Raw genomic sequence first — 21,988 nt, 5'->3', positions numbered from 1 at the left:
TGGGGAGAAAATCTGGTTGCTGGTGTAATCAGCAGGTAGCCTGAGTCTGGCACTAACAGCCACTGTTGAGTAATTATAACAAAAAACATTTATTGAATACTTACCATGTATATAGGTCCTTTTCTAAGTTAATAAATACATCAGCAATGCAGACTATTGCTCTTAATTTTTATAATCTGATGAGCATAACATGGCATCTTATAGTTTTAATTTGCATTAGCCAAACTAATAGTGCTGCTAAACATCCTTCCATGTTTATTGGCTGCCGCGTTTCCTTTTCTGTTAAGAGCCTGTTTACAATTTACATCCTTTGTACCCACTTACCCCTTAAACTGTTTATCTCTACAGCTATTCTTACCAAATTAGATTTTTTAAATCCTCACTTAAGGATATTTTTCCATTGATTTTTAGAAAGAGGGAAAGAAAGAGGGAAAGACAGAGAGAAATATCAATGTGAGAGAAATACACTGACTGATTGCCTCCTGCATGAGCCCCAAACAGGGCCTGGACCAGGGAGGAGCCTGCAAACTGAGGTACGTGTCCTTGACTGGAATCGAATCCAGGACTCTCTATCCATTGAGCCAAACTGGCTAGGGCCCAAGTCAGATTTTAACACCCAATTATATGATAAAATTATTTTCCAGATTAATGTATATTTTACTTTTATTGTATTTTTAATGTACCTTTTGCCATAAAAGATGAGTTCCTATTAGCAAAGTACTTAGCGCCTGACACATAGTAAGTACTATGTAAAGGTTTTAAAAATAAATACGATAAACAAAACACACATTCATATCCCTATGATCTAATTACAATGATTATCTACATTTTATTTTTTTAGTAAATTTATTGGGGTGACATTGGTCAACATGATCATACAGGTTTCAGGTGAGGTTTTTTATCTATATTTTAAATAGGAGGAAACTGAAGCACAGTACAGTTAAGTAACATGTCCAAGGCCATATGGTAAGATGTGAACTCAACAAGTCTGGCTAATATCCTACATGGTCTCACTTGAACAAATGTTCTTAACTAAATGATCTAAAGAGGCTAGGTAGCATACAGTGGCACCACAGGTCGGAAAGGAATGGGACAATAATTGGCTAAAGGGAATTTCTGCTAGAAATTAGGAGTGAAAATTATATAAGATTTTATTTTTTCCAGAAGCTTTGTTCTAATAATTTCATAGTCCTCACTAGGGAAGGTACATGTGCAGTCAGTGCAGAAAACAAGAATCACTTGTGATCTTTTTCTATTTGAAAATACTGGGGAAATTATCATATGAGGCTTCATGAGGCCCTGATGATTTGAAAACCTTGCAGTTTTTTGTTTTTGTTTGTTTTGTTAACCCTCATGAAGGATGTTTTATCCACTGATTTTTTTTTTTTAGAGATAGTGGAAGGGGTGGGGAGAGACACAGAGACATCAATGTGAGAGAGACATTGATCGGTTGCCTCCCATAGGCACATGACCCGGGCTGGGAATCAAGCCTGCAACCAAGGTATGTGCTCTTGCCTGGAATCAAACCAGGACCCTTCAGTCTGTGGGATGATGCTCTACCCACTGAGCCAAACCGGCTAGGGCAAAATATTTCAATTCTTAAACCCTTTTTAGAACAAGGCAGAATATTTATTACTTATTCATTCATTTGTTTCATTATCCAACAAACAACCAATTAACCAACTAACTGTTTTTGCAGGACCAATATAATGTTCTCATTTTATACTGTTAAGTCCACAAATTGTTACTGCTCACTTTCCCCACCACTTTCCTCCAAATTAAGTGAAAACTTGAGGCACATGACAGGTTTGTACCTGTAGAATTTCACCACACACTCTCCTCAGAATTCTTTGTTTAAACAATTAGAAACTAATGCAAATTTGGCATAAAGTGGAATTTCTAGTTCTGCAACATGTCAGATCATCTTCATGTGTAAAACAAATGACCATTTTTGTGTTACTGTATCTTAAGGAAGAGAACATGTGTGTCTAGAGTAAAGGTATATGTTACCTAAGAAAAGGGTCAATTTTATCAGGAATCTATGTGGAACTGAACGACATTTTAGAATAATTTTGCTAGTACTATCATTATGCCAAACGTCATTCAGCACCTCTGTAGTATCATGGATCTTTGTGTGTGTGTGTTTTTTTTATGCATCTGAAATGGGAATATCCACAGTACACGGGCTCTTTTTCATTTCTATTATATACAATTTCTTTAAAAAAATATATACAATACAAAACAAATAGACCTACGGAAAAGAGAGAGAACCCAGAAATAGACCTACATAAATATAGTGAACTGATCTTTGACAAAGAAGCAAAGGGAATACAATGAAGAAAAGACAGGCTTTTCAACAAATGGTGATGGAATAATTGGACATTCATGTGCGGAAAAGAAAAAAAAAGAATTTAGACACAGACCTTACACCTTTACAAAAATTAACTCAAAATGGATCATAGACTGTAAAATGCAGAACTATAAAGTTCCTACAATATAACATAGGAGAAAAATCGTTATGATCTTGGGTATGGAGATGACTTTTTTCTATTAAATATCAAAGAAAAGGAACCCAAGAAAGAAATAATTGATCAGCTGGACTTCATTAAAATTAAAAACTTCTGTTCTTGACATTGCAGAAGACAAGCCACAGACCAGGAAGAAATATTTGCAAAAGGCATATCTGATAAAGGACATTTATCCAAAATATATAAAGAACTCTTAAAACTCAACAATGAGGAAACAAACAACCCAATTAAAAATGGGTAAAAGACCTCAATAGATACTTCACCAAAGAAGATGCACAGGTATACAGCATATGAAGAGATGCTCAATATCCTATATCAAGGAATTTCAAATTAAAACAACAAGATACCACTATACACCTACTAGAAATGAAATTATTCAACACTAAAAAGAAATGGATTATCAAACCACAAAAGATGTGGAGGAACCTTAAATACATATTACTAAGTAAAAGAAACCGGTCTGGAAAGGCTTCATAGTGTATGCTTTCAACCATGTAACATTCTGGGAAAGGCAAAACTGTAGGGACAGTAGCAAGATCAGTGGTTGTCAGGGGTTGGGGGGGGGGGGGGAGAGAATGAATAGACAGAGCACTGAGGGTTTGTAGGACAGTGAAACTATTAATGTGGTAGATACATGTCATTGTACATTTGTCAAACCCAGAGAGTATACAACACCAGGAGTGAACTTTAAAGTAAACTATAGACTTTGGGTGATAATGATGTACCAGTGTAGGTCCATCGACTGTAATAAATGTACCACTCTATTACATGATGTTGATAGTGGGGGAGGCAGGTACATGAGAAATCTCTGTACCTCCTGCTCAATTATTCTGTGCACCTAAAACTGCTCTAAAAAATTGTGTATTAAAAAAAAAGCATCTGTTCTCCCTGTTTTCAAATTTCTTAGTTATTGGGGGATTCATCCTATTAAACTAGGTAACTTCTTTAATCACAGGGGCAAGTAGGTGTTTTCTGAATCAAATAGTTGATAAGGTAATCAAAGCAATGCACACCCTCAGCTTCATAAGCCTATAGATTCCCCACTATTCAAAAAATGAGGGAAATCTAAGGCTACAGGTATCAACTATTTGTTCATAACTATTAAAAAACTATCTCGAGGTATAAAGTAATATTCACTTAATTAGATGAGAAAACTGAGGCACTACATAGTTAATTACTTTTCAGGGGTCATCTAGGGCTACCATCAAGATTGAGACCTGACATGAAGCCCCGGGTTCCACTGTCACTGATAGTCAGCACAGAATTCTGTGTAAAAGCCCTGAGGCCGGAAGGAGCAGCCCACAATGACAGACTCCTTTATCTGGCTTCCAGAGTTTCTGAAATGCTTCAGGAATGGAATGAGCAGAGCTATGTCAGCCCACAACTCTGAGTTTCCTCAGGGTGTCAGGAGTGATTCAGTTAGATGGTGAGTTGTTCTAAACTTCTGCAAATTTTCAATTTGAGAACTGGGGGTTGGACTGGCGGGGCCAGGATTGAGGGTGATAGGAAGGTGCTTCTAAGGGAAGCATCTGAGAATGACATCCAGAGGAGGGAACTGCACAATGAAAAAGCCCCACCTGAGACTTTGCACAGCTCCCCTCTGGGGCAGGCATACCCTCATCCTGCCTCATTCTGCTCCAGTGAGAATCACTGTTTTGGAAGAATCGCACGGTCTCTCCCAGCAATAAAATCCTGACCTAAAAATTCCCAATTCTGAAAAATACATTTATTTTTTATGTTCTCATTTCCAGATATCACCTGTATTTCTTCAGATCTTTAGCTGACCTGGATCCTTTAGTTTACATACCTGTATCCTTATTAACATAATGGCACTGAATTTATTTGCCAGTAGTATTTTTACTTTTGTTCTAAGTCAGCATGCAGTATGCCCTGTTTTATGGTGAGCTATACTTGAAATATAAAATATAAAACATAAAATATAAAAATAAGAACCTTTTTAAAAAAATAAGAATTCATCAGATTAATCATAGCTACTAAAAGGTAAGTCCATGAGGGCCAAGAGGCACTTGATAAATATTTCTTGAATAAGTTCATTCCACGATACTCTTAGAAAATGTGGTATGAGATTTCAAGATCTGGATTCAAGTCCAGCCTCACCACCTGAGCCTCAGAGCTCAGAGGACCCATCAGGCCAGAAAGCATCAGGCAAAAATTGCTTCCTGAGGGGACAGGGAAGTTCCCAGCATCATACTACTTGTACTGATGACCAATCCTGAAATTTAGAAAGTTAGTTTGGAGTTACAGTTGTCTTATTAGAAGTCTTAAACCTACACTTTCTCATAATTAACTCCTCTTCCCAGTCACTATGTTCTAATGATTACCTTAATTACATAAATTAGAATGGAAAAAAAAGGAAGGTTCAAATGCTACTAGATACTGTTTCATTAGTTAAAATAATTAATCCTAATTGAGAATAGGTACAGTACAATCTTCTAGCCTCTGAAGCAAAAAACCCTAAACCTGACAATAGTTATCTGAAAACGTAATTCAGAATCGTGACATTTTTTTCCCAACACAGACAGAAAACCCAGCGTTACTCTAGAAGCCACTTATACTAGTAAATCCACAAACCAAACGGGGGGAAAAAGATTAGATTTAGAGCAAAAGTATAAGGGTGATGTGTTCATGTTAATTTAAATTTAAGTAACTGCAAAGTCAGAGAAAGCCAGGATGCAATCAGTGAGTCAGGATAGCTCATGAAAGGGCAGGGACAGGTAAGGAATGTACATTTGCATAAATCGTGAGACTGTCTTAAAATATTACTAATTTACACAGCCAGTCCCAACAATAGGCTTTTAGAAAGGGAAATGGAGATTTCTATGTTCTATTTTTCAATTTGGGACAGGTTAGAGATGGGAAATTCTAACATATCAAGAATTGGTATTAAAAAAAAAATCAGTATCAAATTTGAATCCTCAAACTCAAAATTCCATTCCCAAAGGGTTCCCTACTCATTGCTAAGAGCTATACTAGTCTGATTTCAGGTTAGATTTCATAATACTTGCACTAAGCCCATTCTGCCTTCTTGTAGTCTCCTAACCTAATCTATAATAATTAAACGTAATATGCTAATTAGACCGGACAGCCAAAAGACCTTTTGGACGTCATTCCGGACATCCTTCTGGATGAAATGGCAGCGGCAGGACCAAGGCAGAGGCAGTTGGGGGCAATCAGGCAGGCAGGCAGAATGGTTAGGGACGATCAGGCAGGCAGGCAAAGTGGTTAGGGGTGATGAGGCAGGCAGGCAGAGGGGTTAGGGGCAATGAGGCAGGCAGGCAAGTGGTTAGGGGCAATGAGGCAGGCAGGCAAGTGGTTAGGGGCAATGAGGCAGGCAGGCGAGTGGTTGGGGCAATGAGGCAGGCAGGCAGGTGAGTGGTTAGGAGCCAGTGGTCCCAGATTGCAAGAGGGATGTCCGACTGCTGGTTTAGTGGGATCGGACCTAAACAGGCAGTTGGACATCTCCTGAGGGGTCCCAGACTGCAAGAGGATGCAGGCTGGGCTGAGGGAACCCCCCCCCACACACACACCATGCACAAATTTCGTGCACTTGGTCTCTAGTGTATGTATGTATGTGTGTGTGTGTGTGTGTGTGTGTGTGTATACATATATATACACTAGAGGCCCAGTGCACAAAAATTTGTGCACTCGGGGGGGAGGGGAGGAGTCCCTCAGCCCGGCCTGTGCTCTCTCGCAGTCTGGGACCCCTCGGAAGATAACGACCTGCTGGCTTAGGCCTGCTCCTGGGTGGCAGAGGGCAGGCCTAATCCCTAGGTGCAGCCCCTGGTCGGGCATGCACAGAGCAGGGCAGATTGGGAGGTTGCGATGCCACCCTCAGTCACGCTCAGGGTAGGGCCAATTGGGGGGTTGGGGCACCGTCCCCTGTCACACTCAGGGCAGGGCCGATGGGGAGGTTATGGCTCTACCCCATCACACACAGAGCAGGGCCCGTGGGGTGGGGGTGTTGGGGCGCCGCCCTCTATAACCCACAGAGCAGGGCCGATCAGGGGTTTGGAGAGCCGCCATTCTCACACTAAGGGCAGGGCCAATGGGGAGGTTATGGCTCTACCCCGTCACACACAGAGTAGGGCCCGTGGGATGGGGGGGGTTGGGGCGCCGCACCCTGTCACACACAGAGCCGCAGGGCGATCAGGGGGTTGGGGAGCTCCCCCCTATCAGGCACAGAGCAGGGCCGATCAGGGGGTTGGGGCGCTTTCCCCTGTCAGGAACAGAGCAGGGCTGATAGGGAGGTTGTGGCCCCGCCCCCTGTCACACACAGAGCCGCAGGGCGATCAGGGGGTTTGGGCGCTGCCCCATCACGCTGATCCCGGTGCCGGGAGGCCTCGTGGCCCCGCTGATCCCGGTGCTGGGAGGCATATTACCCTTTTACTATATAGAATAGAGGCCTGGTGCATGGGTGGGGGCTGGCTGGTTTGCCCTGAACGGTGTCCTGGATCAGGGTGGGGGTCCCCATTGGGGTGCATGGCCAGCCTGGATGAGGGGATGATAGCTGTTTGCAGCTGGTCACACACCCTTCAGGGTGGGGGTCCCCACTGGGGTGCCTGGCCAGTCTGGGTGAGGGGCTGAGGGCTGTTTTCAGTCTGGGACTGAAGCTCCCAACCACTCCTTTTTTTTTTTTTTTTTTTAATTCTGGGCCAGCTTTAGCTCTGAGGCTTGGCTCCCAGCTCTGAGGCCTCAGCTGCTGAAAGTAGGTATCTGGTTTGTTTAGGTTCTATAATCGAAACTCTGTATCAACACCAGCTCTGAGATCCAGGCTGGCTGAAAGCTGGTTTCTGGGGTTTTGTTTAGCTTCTATATTTGTTACAATGTTCAAACTGCAGGCTCAGAGGCCGGCAAGGCAGGCAGGGAACATTGGAGTCCTCCGTCACTGAAGCAAGCAAGCCTCATGTTCAGTTTAAGCTGCCGGGCTGTCGGCCGCCATCTTGGCTGGCAGTTAATTTGCATATTGCCCTGATTAGCCAATGGGAAGGGTAGCGGTCGTACGCTAATTACCATGTTTCTCTTTTATTATATAGGATATAAATGCCTAATATGTAAATTGTCCCCTTGGGAGTTCAACTGGGAGACCAGGAAATCACTTGCTATGACATGCACTGACCACCAAGGGGTGGCGTGGAACGAAGTAAGGCCCCGGCTGGCAGCCTGAAGGCCCCGATCGGCCCTGATTGCCGGCCAGGCCTAGGGACCCTACCCGTACACGAATTTCACACACCCGGCCTCTAGTATGGAAATAATTAGCTAGAGCATACCTTTCCACCTTGTCTAACACTACTTTGACCCTCAGTCTCTACCTTCCAGCTATACTGGCCTTCTATCAGTGTCTCAAGTATACCAAGCTCTTTCCTGCTTCCTGGTCTTTGTACAAATGTTTTCTTTTTCTTTTCCTTTTTCTTTTTTAATATATTTTATTGATTTTTTACAGAGAGGAAGGGAGAGAGATAGAGAGTTAGAAACATCGATGAGAGAGAAACATCGATCAGCTGCCTCCTGCACATCTCCTACTGGGGATATGCCCGCAACTCAGGTACATGCCCTCGACCGGAATCGAACCTGGGACCCTTCAGTCCACAGGCCGACGCTCTATCCACTGAGCCAAACCGGTTTCGGCCAAATGTTTTCTTTAATTGGAAGAGTTTCCTCCATCTGCACTACATGTACTCCCAAATTTCTATCCATCACTCAAGTCTGACCTTAAACTTACACATCCTCAGTAGAGACCTTCCCAGGCCTAGGTTGGATGCTATGTTCTCTTGGTACCTTCCACTTTTCTAAAGCACTTCATTCAATTCTATGTATATTTTTTGGATAGTTATTTGGTATCTGACTCCCTTACTGGACTGAAAGCTTCATGCAGGTAGAGACCAGGTCTCCTTGGTCCACTGTTGTATTCCCAGCACCTTAGCTCAGTATCTGGCACAAAGCAAGTGTATAAGAAATACTTTTGAGAGAAAAAATTTAAAAATTATAAATTAAGTATGCCCTAACTGTTTTGGCTCAGTGGATAGAGCGTCGGCCTGCGGACTGAAAGGTCCCAGGTTCGATTCCGGTCAAGGGCATGTACCTTGGTTGCGGGCACATCCCCAGTGGGAGGTGTGCAGGAGGCAGCTCATCGGTGTTTCTCTCTCATCAATGTTTTTAACTCTCTATCCCTCTCCCCTCCTCTCTGTAAAAAATCAATAAAATATATTTTTTTAAAAATTAAGTATGTAAAAGATACATCCACTGGAAACAAAGCTTTAACATGTTACATGATGTGAGAACAATGGATCCTATGTTAAAATGAAACTATTTAAAACAGATGGGATCCTAAGCAACCAGCAGGTTACAAAGGTTTCCCCAGACTGGCACAGCAGGAACCAGCTTTGGAAGCCAGTACAGTGAGGGTAAGAGGATTTAGTTTTCACCATGGATGCAAAACACTGTGCTGAGTGTTTCCAAATCAAGCTTGTGCCAGGTCAGAAAGGCCCTGCCCTTCTGATGGTGACCACTATGCAGGTGACAGAGTGAAAGTGCACATTTTCTTGTCCTTTACTTTGGAGACAATTCTCACCAACAACTTGACTTGTTTATCCTGGTTCTCCTCTGTGCAATATCTATTCTTATTTCTCACAAGGGTAAGGAAGGGAAACAATAGGTTTTTCTCTTCTCTTTCGCTTCTCCCTCCATTCAAGTTTGGCTCATGTCTGCAACTCACCTGAACAGCTCCTCCCAGCATGACAGCCACCAGCCCCATGGACATGCTCAGTGTCTGTGATTCCACGGTGCTCTCTGTCTGGTGGGCCAAGCTTGCACATGCTCGCTGCAGTGTTGCTGCTACAAAGTCCACCACCTACCACAGAAAAGGGATTTAGAATCAGTGGAGAGAAAGAAAACAAATCTCAACATTTTCTTTACATCTTACATCTACATCTTCATCTTCTTCTACATCAACATCATGATAGCAAGAACCTTCAACAATAACTACTACTGTGTAGCAGGCATGGTGCTCAGTGTTTCACATGCACAACGTCACTTAGGCCGCATATTAACTCCAGTAGGTCACTACTCTTATCCTCATTTTGAGATGAAGAATCTGAGACTTAAGGGGGTTATCTCCGCAAGGCCATATGGTCAATAAGTGAGAAAGCCCATTTAAACTTTCCCAAATGTTTTAATGTATTAAACCAACTCTCTTTACTTTTCATGAATTTTGGCAGGAAATTAAAATGAAAAAGGATTTGTTACTTTCTGACCAACTTAGAAGGTCCGATCTACTTCTCCTAATGAGATTTCCTCCTCAAGAATATCTTCCCCTCGTCCTAGCAACTATTTTTGTTGTTGTTGTTAATCCCCACCCGAATATATTTTCTATTGATTTTTAGAGAGTGGAAGGGAAGGGGAGAGACAGAGAAAAACATCACTGTGAGAGAGACACATCAATAGTTGCCTCCCGTACTAGCCCCCACCAGGGCTAGGGATTGAGCCTATAACCGAGGTATGTGCCCTTGACCAGAATTGAATCCAAGACCCTTCAGTCCACAGGCTGACTCTCTATCCACTGGCAAAACTGGCTAGGACCCACTCACTTTTTAAAAGAATTTTAAAATTTTTTTATTGATTTTGAGAGAGATAGAGAAAAAACACACATCGATTTGTTGTTCTACTTATTTATGCATTCATTGGTTGATTCTTGCATGTGCCCTGACTGGGGATTGAACCCACAACCTTGTCATATTGGGACAATGTTCTAACCAACTGATCTACCAGGCCAGGGCCTCACCCCTGTCATTTTAACAGTCTTATTCTAATTAAGCAAAGAATGGGGGAAGAGGCATTCAATTTTATGTAGAAGCCAGTGTCCTCAAACAATCTGTACAAATGAACCAGAGTCATTTTTTAAGTATCAAATATATTTAAAGGATTAAGACTTTCACATGTATTTTACATCGCATTTGGCTATCTACTACACCTTAAATGGAACTAACTTGATCCACATAATTTTAACTGCACATTGATTAATCACCTTCAAAGGTAGAAACGCCTTTGAATAAAAGCATATGCAAAAAAAAAGACAGCATACGCATATACATACACATGTACATGCACACACACATACATATGGACACACACACGCACACACACACACTGAGGATTAATGGCTCAAAAGAGGAAAATCATTTTGAAAATGGGGCAGCTGAGATAGGTCATAATAAGCCTCTGAATACCATGCAAGCTTGCATGTTCAACTCCCTCGGCAAATTACACACTACACTAGAATCTTTATTGCAAGCTTAAAGTAAAAAAAAAAAAAAAAAAAAAAAAAGTGGCTTGTTAACACTTGTCTTTTGGAATAAGGCAGGAAGTTTAGAAAAATTATTTAAAGTTCCACCTACTGAAATGAACAATGCTGGCTATGGCAAGTTTCACCACCCTCTTAGCCTAGGACTCTATTGATGCCAGAGTTAATGACTCTGGTCCTTTCAGAGAAACTCTCATCGAGCATCTTGGGCTACCCATTTTGCCTTTCAAGAGTTTTCTAAAGCACACCTTGCTTATAGGACGCTTCTGTATCTGAACATCTATTGTTAAATTACTGGAAAAGAACTATCTAACCTCTGACTTTTTCTAAGTTCCTCTCCACTATATATGTTGGAAAACAAGTAACATCTTTCTATTTTTGTTAAGAAGGAACTTTTCTATATCTGTCTATATGTATATACATACATAAAACCCTGGAAGCTGTTAATGTAATAATCAGCTCTATTGTCATCTATGAAGTAGCTTTTCCTGCAAACTTTCTTGTAACAGCAAAACCACCATACCCATTGGATAACAGCTCTTCCCCCTTCTACTCATTTCCTGTGATTTTGGTGGGGCTGCCAGCCACAAGGATAGGCATATGACTAAAGCCTGCTGCAGAGATGGGGGAGAGACTTTTACCTTTCCCTTAAATTTTTTTGTACAGATGCATAATTTAAAAAGCCAAATATTCCTGAAAGTTTATTATGAAAAACAGCAATGTCCTACTCCCACCTGATTCTGGCCCAGAGACAACCACCTTTAATTATTTAAAGGTTAATCTAATTTAATTATTTAATAATAACATTAAGCATTTACTACTTACCAGGTACCATTCTGAACATATCACAGTTATAGACACACTTAATCCTCACACTAACCTAAGGGGATGTGTAAACCTGCTGCCACCATTCTAGCAACTGAGAGGAAGGGGGCTGGAGGCCTCACTGCTGAGCACGTAGATGTCAACCTAATCCTCCAGTTTTTCAGTGTGCTAACACCACTCAAGTTCTGAGTCTCTTGGGTTCAACCTCTCTCAAGAATAAACCTCCAATCTTTTGCTGGGGGATGGGGGATGGTTGTACAAAGTTGAGGAAGGAATCAAGTGGTCGACCCAAGCTAGTGCAGCCTTTCAACCTATTTTAAGCTCTAAATTCACCTCCATCTTTAGAGCTTATCTGGGGCCTCCAGTCCTCCCAGGGTTCTGCAGGGAGAGGTAGCTTGCTTCTTTTTTTTTCTTTTCAAAACAATTGTATTGAAATACAGTGCTTTGCTTCTTGACTTCTCCCATGCAGGCACTTAGCTTTCCATTTTCTGAAACTGCTAAATCAGCTACTATTCTCCAGTTTCCAAATGTTATTCTCTTTTATTTACCGTTTCTCCTTTCCTGCTCTACTGGTCCTTGTGGTTTCCAGAGGAGGCAGATAAACACATGTGTTCGACACACCATCTTTAATCAGAAATCTCTAATTTTTAAATATTGTACTTCTATGTTGTTGAGATGTGTTTACAATGAGCATGTTACTACCATATCATGACTACACTCAACAATCCCTTATATCTTCTAATAGTTGGTCCATGACTGTTCAAAAATGTCTTGGTTTGTTTGAATCAGGATCCACACATTGTATTTGGTTATACATCCCTTTCAAGCTACAACAGCCTATTCCTTTTTGGTGCCATTTATTTGATAAAGAAACTGGGTCATCTGTCCTGTAGAATTTCCCACATTCTGTATTTGGCCAATTGCTTCCTCATCGCATTAACTTGCTCCTCTGTCCTGCGTTTTCATGATTGGATTCAGATTCACATTTTGGGGAATTTATTTTATTTATTTACTAGTAGCCCGGTGCACAAAAATTTGTGCACTCGGGGGGCGGGGGGGGGGGAGAGTGTCCCTCAGTTATTAAAAATTTATCGGCACAACACTGACTACATTGGTGGTGGTGGTGGTCTTGTCAGAATGTGTTATATTATGCAAATGAAAATCTAAACAGAATTGATGTAGATATTTTCAAAGATGGAAGAATTGTCCCTGTCAACTATTTTATTTGATTCATATCTTCACTAATTGTCATCATTGCAAAGTTTTCAGTCCCCATATGGACTGCTGGATATAATAGGTCATGCGCTGTCCCTGTCCTTCATAGCCTTTGGACTCTAGTTTTCCATTTATATGTTTAAGTACCAACCTTACCAGCTTAAAAATGTAAGCTTTTAATACTGCTCTCTCTGTTCCGTATCCTTCTGATGAAAAGTGGAGTTGGGTTGCAGCACAGGAGAGAAATTCAGAAGGGGAATATTGAAGTAATGACTGCAGTAGGAGAAGAGGGAACCTATTTCCCTGGCCACAGGCGCTGGCGCCCTGGACCACAGGGCTGGCAGCTTCTCCGGGTGGCTGCAGCCTGGGGCCTTGGGCGGGTGGCTTGTCCGTCTCCTGGGCTGCAGCCAGCCGCAGGCGCTGGCGCCTGGACCAAAGGTGGGCGGCTTCTTCTTCTGGCGGCTTCTTCTTCTTCTGTGCTTCCAGGGAGGGCAGTCAGTTATGTGTATATGTGTGTGCATGCAAACACAGGCATGTACACGTGTGTATGTGGAAATCTGCTGGGCAAGTCAAAACCATAGAAGAGTTCCCCCTATCTCTTGAATCTTCCAGAGATATCCCCCACTTTTTTATTCTATCACTACTGGAGAGTCAGTATTTGCAGCCAGCCAGCCAGTGACTCTCTCGGTGCCTATTTCTGACTTCTTCTTTCCCTGTCTTCCAACCACTAATCATATTTCCACCTGGATGCATCATTTTTACTCCTAATATGCTGTATAGAGAAGGAGTCAGGATGCTGTCTTCCCATGAATAGTACTCAGTAACAAACCAATTGCATTTTAGTTGGGCAATGCCCCTACCCACCCTTCAAATCCCTTCCACCATGCATTTCTGTTTCCCTTTTTGTTTGTTGGATTGTTCTGCTGCTCCTTCTCCTCACCCCACCACCCTTGGATCGTAATGTAAAATTCTTTTACCATGTCAAGAAATTATTAAAAATACAGGTACTTTGGAAAAAAAAATACAGGTACTCCTCCGAACACTGGCCCGGGGGGGGGGGGGGGGGAAGAAGAGGCGGATGCTGGCAGCTGCCTCTTCTCTGCCCAGCCCGGCTTCTCCGATTACCGACCGTACCCTGCCACTCAGCTCTTGCCTGCCACCTGGGTTTCCGATCACCGTCAGCAGCAGACGGCTCCTTCCGTCCTTCCCCTTTCGTTTCCCAGCATTGCGTCTACATATGCAAATTAACCACCATCTTTGTTGGCAGTTAATTTGCATATCGCCCTGATTAGCCAATGGGAAGTGTAGTGAAGGTACAGTCATTTACCATATTTGTCTATTATTAGATAGGATTTTGTCAGAACTCTTCCCAGGAGGTGCTGCATCTGTCCTACTTTATTATATCAGGAGGCACATAATGTCTGCTTGTCTACCTATGGTGATGTTAAGATGAACAGTCCATACTGAAATATTTAGGGAGGCATATACTGATATTTGCATTAACCCTGAAATTCATCAAAAATGAGGTGGACAGACTGTTGAAAACAGGGATTAATATGTGATAAAGCAAGTATAATAAAATGCTAATAGAATCTAGGCAGTGGATATGTAAGTAATCACTATAAAATTCTTTCAAATTTGAAAGCTTTCTTTTTTTAAAAAAAAATGTTTATATTGATTTTAGTGAGAGAGGAAGGGATAGGGAGAGAGAGAAACATTGATGTGAGAGTGAAACATCCTGTATGCCTCCTGCATGCCTCCTCCTGGGGATCAAGCCTAAAACCAGGGCTTGTGCCTTGACTGGAAATGGAATCAGTAACCTTTTGGTGCATGGGACAAAGCTCAACCAACTGAGCAACACTGGCCAGGGCTCAAAGTGTTCTTAATAAAATGCTGTGCCGGGGGTGAGGGGATCAGATGGTTTGGGTGTATTTGGCCTAATTACATTCATTATACAGTATCCCTAATGATTTTAGCAGATATTGATGATTGTTACTTAGACCCATTATTTCATTAGGGGATTGAAAGAAATAATTTTCTAGTTCTTTGAATTTTTTAGCTGTGATTCCTGTATAAAGAAAATTTTTCCTTCATCAACTATTTGCTTACATTGAAATACAGTTCCCAAGGAAAAGCAAGATAAATGCTTTATTCTTTGCCTTCATTTATCAATTTACAAGTTAATGCGTAATGCCCTAACAATCTCCAAAGATGTCCTATATGGGATTTTTTTTTTTTTTTTTAGGGACTAGAATTTTTATAACTTTGATGTGCTTACATCCATGGCAGGCATTATTCCTTTTAATACTCAAAATGTCCTATGGCCCTTTCAAATGGGCTCCTGAGTATTATTGACATGAACTCATTAATTTCACATAGTTTCCTTATATTCAGGTACAATAAAATGCCCTGAGGCTTATAGTGTACAATTCCTACCCTAGACCACAAATAAACCTTTAATCCTATAAGCTTTGTGTTCTTTTAGTAGGAAATGGTATTTAGACACTATAATTCAGGCCCTGACCGGTTTGGCTCCGTGGATAGAGCGTCGGCCTGCGGACTGAAGGGTCCCGGGTTTGATTCCGGTCAAGGGCATGTACCTTGGTTGTAGGCACATCCCTGGTGGGAGGTGTGCAAGAGGCAGCTGATCAGTGTTTCTCTCTCATCGATGTTTCTAACTCTCTATCCCTCTCCCTTCCTCTCTGTAAATAATCAATAAAATTTTTTTTTTAAAAAAAGAAAGAAACTATAATTCAGCACAAATGATGTTTATTGCTACTGGGCTGTCATTGCATCTTGGCACTGACAGTGAACCTAGCTAGGAATTATCTATTTTTCAAAAAGAGAAAAACAAATCATGAGTTCACACTCATACTTCCAATCAAAATTCAATATACTAGGGTTTATACTCAAGTTCTTTGATTTTATATTTATAATTCGTTTCTTACACTAAAGATTTTGGTCCCTAATCATATTAACCAAATTACTATAATATTTATTACTTATAACTTATCCATATGTGTGTATTTCAAAATAACATACCAAAAGTATCACTAGCAGTAAGACTACTAAATGCAATTTAATATTTTTTTGTTTCTTTTTGTCCTGATACATTTTAACCTTAACTGAAGGATAATTTAATGGGACAAATCATTTTTGTATCAGCCTCAAACCATTGTTCCTTAATTGGGAATAATGGGAGATAAGAGCAAAAGCTCAAGTCATATAAATTTTTAGATCATTTCCCCTTCCAACTAGCATCCTAAGACAAAAACATAAGATGTGCATGTGAAAGTCTTCAGGGAAATGATATAAACACAAGAGAAACAAATCACCCCACTGAGTAACATAACTCAGGGTCAATGAACTGAAGGAATAAGAGGCCAAGAAAAAAAATCATGACCATAATTCTCATTAAACAGTCACGATAAGTCAGAGCTGACAGGCAGCTGCAAATTTTCTCAGCAGGAGCTGTACTGAAATGCTGCTTAGCAACACCCGAGGCAGATGACAATGAGAAGGATACAAAGAGCTGGAGAATCGTGACAATCATACCATCTTACAACCGACTATTCACCAAGCAACAACTAATTCTGGTAAAATGGTATAATATGGCACCTGCACTGCTTATGCTTTATTACTTTTATCTCCTATTTTTAAAAAAGCTGGTAAGCCCTGGCTGGTGTTCTCAGTGGTTAGAGCATCCGCCCGCCAACAAAGGGTCTCAGGCTCGATTCCAATTCCTGGTCAAGGGCATGCACCTGGGTTGCCGCCAGGTAAGGGCTCCTGTGGGAGGCAACCAATCGATATGTCTCTCTCACATCAATGTTTCTCCACCCACCCCCACCCCCACCCCTCACTTCGACTCCTTAAAAAGCAATGGAGAAAATATCCTTGGGTGAGGATTAAAAAAAAACCCAAAAAACTATAAAAATTATGTCTGAGCCAATAAAATTCAGGCCCTGATTCACATAGTTACTCTACTCTGAAAGCATTTTTGTTTTAATCTTAAAACTTCACAGGCTATTAGGGAGAAAATCTGTGAGTTAGAGGACCTGTAAAATTCTAGTCTAGATGATTGTTTTCTTAAATTTGAGTTTCTAATCATTCTCAACTTTTGATGCACATCCATAGAGCATTAAAAAATACAGATGCCCAGCCTTGGCTGGGTGGCTCAGTTGGTTGGGCATCATCCTGTGCACCAAAAGGTTGCCAGTTCGATTCCCAGTTTGCGGGCTATCAAGGCAGGGCGTGGGCAGGAGGCAGCCTATCCACATTTCTCTCTCTGTGGCTCCCTTTCCCTCCCTCTCTCTCTAAAAATCAATTAAGAATGTGTTTTTTAGGGGATAAGGACACATATGTAATAACTTAATCAATAAAGAAATTAAATAAATAATAAAAGTAAAAAAATGTATTTTTTAAATATAGATGCTGTCCTAGCCCATTTGGCTCAGTGGATAGAGTGTCAGCCCACAGACTGAAGGGTCCCGGATTCAATCCTGGTCAAGGGCATGTACCTCAGTTGCAGGCTCCATCCCTGGCCCTGGCATGCGGGAGGCAACCAATTGATGTGACATTGATGTTTCTCCCTCTCTTTGTCTCTCCTCCTCCCTTCCACTCTCTCTAAAAATCAATGAAAACATATGTTCAGGTGAGAATTAACAACAACAACAAAAACCACAGATGCCCAGTCTCTAGTGAAATTCAAACCACTCTGATACAACATATAAACATTTAAAACAGTTCTTAAAGTTATATGCACATAAGAATCGCCTCAGGAGTTTGTTAATAAACATGCCGATTCCCAGGACCTGTGAAAATGTCGATCCTCTTGGTCTAGTGTGGGCTCAGTAATTGGCATGTTTAACCAGCATTCCAGGTAACACTGAGGCAGGTGTCATCAAACCACACTCTGAGTAACATTCTTTGAACATTTTTTGGAAAGAATGTAAAGAAACCAAACCAGAATGGATCCAGAATGTGACGGGCACTGACCTGAGTGATGTTTGTGAATATCTGCTCAGACATCCTCTCGCACAGAACAGCCAACAGCTGCAGTACCAGCAGCTTCTGCTCCTGGCCTTCCACCAGAAGAGTCTGGTGCTGTTCTAATTCCAAGAGGCTTTTGCTGGAGAAGTGCTGCGTTTTTAACTCTGCTTCATTTTCCACAGCCACATGAGTCAACTCCTGTCAGTGTAGGAGAAAAGGGAAAGCCTGTGGGACAAAGGGCTCAACAACAGCTAGAAAACTCAGTTTGAAATGTATTTAAAGGACTAGTCTGTGTTCACTGCAGCATCCTATATAATAAAAGGGTAATATGCAAATTGACCCTAACAGCAGAGCAACTGGGAATCACTGGTCACTTTGACACACACTGACCACCAGGGGGCAGACGCTCAATGCAGGAGCTGCTCCCTGGTGGTCAGTGTGCTCCTACAGGGGTGCTCTGCTCAGCCACAAGCCAGGATGAAGGCTGCCAGTACAGCGCTGGTGGTGGGAGCCTCTCCTGCTTCCTCAGCAGTGCTAAGGATGTCCGACTGCAGCTAGGCCTGCTCCCCGCTGTCAAGTGGACATCCCCCGAGGGCTCCTGGGCTGCCAGAGGGATGTCTGACTATCAGCTTAGGCCCAGTCCTCCGGGGAGTGGGCCTAAGCTAGCAGGTAGTCATTCTCTGAGGGGTCTCAGACCGCGAGAGGGCACAGGCCAGGCCGAGGGACCCTCCCAAGTGCACAAATTTTTGTGCACCAGGCCTCTAGTTATTTATAATAGCCAAAAATTTGAAACAAAAATGTCCAGCGATAAGAAAATGAATAAATTGTGATGTGTTTATTATATTGCAGCAGTTGAGATAAATGAACTAGGTCTATGTGGATATCAATACAGACAGCTCGCAAAAGCACTGTGGAGTAAAAATGTAAGCTGCAGAATAGTACCTATACTATGATACCCTGTGTATGAACATCTAAAACTTCATAATGAAAAACACACACACAAAGAACTAGTTTGAAAGACTTATTTCACCAGTATTTTTATGATCTCCATCACTAGCCTTCCTTGAACTAAAGCCAAATAACATTTCCAACCCCTCTTTAGAGACTATTTGATGCTTTCAGCACCACAGCCCTTTTTCCCTAAGATATTTAGAACTAAATTTCTACCAATACATAATTCATTACTGTGGGTTTTGTAGGCTTTTCCCCTACTCTTCACATTGCAGATTTCCTTAGGAAGGCAAAACCTTAGCTTACTTAAACAGATCAGGAGAACTGACACTTCATATTGCACAGTGTTTTACAAAGTATCATACTTTAAAAAGATATTAGCTGGTAAGAACATATAATAAATAACTTCAAAATGCAATGGGTATTTAATTTTAAAGCGTGCCTTTAACATTTATGTAAACAGTTTTTATACTCGTTCAATAGAAACTTATCTGGCCACTAGGTAAAGCTAGCAATAAAACTACTGGTCCGCAATGTGTTAACAATTAATGCTTTAACAGAGTAACTGACAGTTTAGAGCAGTGCTTCCCAACTGTGCCTAAGCAATTTTGCTCTCCAGGGGGACATTTTGCAATGTCTGGAGACATTTTTGGTCATCATAATTGGAGGGTGGTACAAGCACCTAGTGGGAAGAGGTCAGAGATGGTGCTAAACACCCTACAATGCACAGGAAGCCCCCAATCCTCACCAGAAGGCCTCCCATCTCCCCTTACCTGCAGCCAGCAAAAATTATCCAACCCAAAATGTCAATAATTCCAAGGTGGGAAAACCTTTGTTTAGAAGGGGGGGAAAAAAACAACAACGAAAAACACCTTTCATTTTTTTCGTTTTTAAATAAAAATTTTTAAAGTGTCAAATTAAGAGGACATATATTCTTGTAATGTTATTTACAATGAGTGGGCTGGGCGGAGGGGGTAGATGTGAATGTGGCAGAGGAGAAAGCATCAAAAAAGTACCCCAGCCCTAACCGGTTTGGCTCAGTGGATAGAGCAGCCGTGGGCAAACTATGGCCCGCGGGCCGGATCCGGACAGTTTGAAATGAATAAAACTAAAAATAAAAAAAGACCGTACCCTTTTATGTAATGATGTTTACTTTGAATTTATATTAGTTCACACAAACACTCCATCCATGCTTTTGTTCCGGCCCTCCGGTCCAGTTTAAGAACCCATTGTGGCCTTCGAGTCAAAAAGTTTGCCCACCCCTGGGATAGAGCGTCAGCCTGCGGACTGAAAGGTCCCAGGTTCGATTCCGGTCAAGGGCATGTACCTTGGTTGCAGACACATGCCCAGTAGGGTTTGTGCAGGAGACAGCTGATCGATGTTTCTCTCTCATCGATGTTTCTACCTATCCCTCTCCCCTCCTCTCTGTAAAAAATCAATAAAATATATATATTTTTTAAAAAAGTACCCCAACTTCAAATTCTAGAATTATTAGCCCTATTTCACTCCTTGTATTCTCCCACACCCACACCATTCTTAAACTCCACAAACATTCTCTTGGAGTAGGCACTTTATTTAGGGGAAATAATGGAGAAGGCAGAGCTGGAAGACAGGGAATCAGAGGCTTATGGTCTCAAATAGTGCGAATGAGGAGTAACAGTATGGGGTACAGGTTACTGCTGGGAGATTAGGACAGCAGGAAGGACAGCCACCAGCACCAAGACGCAAACCCAGAGAAGGTCTTCAAGCGGCTACAAAATGAAATGAGAGAGGCAGCACTGCTAAATCTCCTTTCTAAATACCTGACAAAACAATAGTCAGAAAGGATAAGGGATTACTCTATAGCTGTAAAACCTGCTATTAACTTCAAAAGAGTTCTTACTATGAACACAGAGCAAAGATTAACCCTTTCATAGATCAACAGTTCTGCTTTGGTCATCTCTAAAATTTCAGGGCAGAGTACCTTGCAAAGTCGTTCAGTTACACGTGTACTGCTGAGGGTAGGTTTCTTCTTTTTACCAAACCTCCTAAAACATAAATTACCCTTATATCCTCTGATTATTTATCCTAACAGGCCCTAATTTTAGAACCTAAGATTATGACTGGCTTGGAAATTCAATGGGGCTCCTGATACTACCCTGGAATAAAGCTGACCATGAACTGCACATGTACTGTAGCTCTTACCTTCAAGCAGAAGATGAAGAAGTCACCAGCCAACCCACATTCCTGGCAGTGGGACAGCAAGTCCCCGAGATGCTCTAGCTGGCACTGCTCTGAGGATACCTTCTGGTACAGGGCTTCATCTTCATCACTGCAATGTGAAGTCATATTTATCTTGGGAAGATTGATCACCCAGAGGTTTTTTTTTTCCCCTCCCACCCCCAGAGATATATTTTTTTTAAAACTCCATTAATAATATTCTAAAGTAACATGTTATTTTTCCATACAACAAATCATTAAAAAGACCTCAAATTTTTGTTTAAATTATTTTCCCTTCACTCCAGGGGGAAAAAAATCCATGTTTGCATATAAAAAAACTTGTGTATAATTTCAGGAGATTATAGCCCTTTAAAAGTCCATGTGGAGACCCCAGGTTAAGGATCTGGTAGGGATGGAGATTCATTCAGGCACTGCCTATTCACTATCTTTCCTACAATAAAGACAACTTTAGTTTCAATAAGAGCTGTTGATTTTGACACATGTGCACTAAAGGCTTGTTAAGATAGCAATAATTTTTAACTACTGATAAGTTAAATACTATAAAATTCTCTATATAGTCACTAAATTGGTCCCTGTTTCAACCATACCAAAGGAATTTTTAAATAAACATGCCCCAAAATTTTAAACTCTTTCAGTTCAAGGGCATAACCATAGAACCTACCAATGCTCAACAAAATAACTCTCAGTAAAATACTAGCTTGAGTTTGTACTGATAATTGTTTGCAATCAATGTTTATTTTCCTCAAGTTCATCATATTGAAAGTGTTCTAAAACTTAGTCAACCATGAATAAAAAAATTAAATTTAAACACTTTAACAAACGACAGCATTTTTAATGTGATATGATCTAAGTACAGTAGCTGCCACCAGGTAAATACTTTGTGAAATCTGATAAGAATAATTTACAGTCTGAGGTAATAACATCTATACATATCACCCAGAAA

General features: G+C 41.3%; 1 protein-coding gene across 1 annotated transcript in view; it reads right to left on the bottom strand.

Annotated features, from left to right (window-relative positions):
- Window positions 1-21,988, bottom strand: part of TANGO6 (transport and golgi organization 6 homolog) — a 141,698-nt gene that overhangs the window by 86,781 nt on the left and 32,929 nt on the right. Inside the window, exons 10-12 of the mRNA XM_081107748.1 lie at window positions 21,010-21,136; window positions 17,881-18,072; window positions 9,262-9,396 (exon numbers count right to left, since the gene is read on the bottom strand). Of these exons, the coding sequence (XP_080963874.1) occupies window positions 9,262-9,396; window positions 17,881-18,072; window positions 21,010-21,136 (454 nt within the window). The remainder of the gene's footprint in view (window positions 1-9,261; window positions 9,397-17,880; window positions 18,073-21,009; window positions 21,137-21,988) is intronic.

The sequence above is a fragment of the Myotis nattereri genome (genome assembly GCF_964212035.1).
Source record: "Myotis nattereri genome assembly, chromosome: 15".
In the NCBI taxonomy this organism is placed as follows: domain Eukaryota; kingdom Metazoa; phylum Chordata; class Mammalia; order Chiroptera; family Vespertilionidae; genus Myotis; species Myotis nattereri.
Note: the sequence above shows the minus strand (reverse complement) of the source record. Positions and strands in the feature narration are given on the sequence as shown.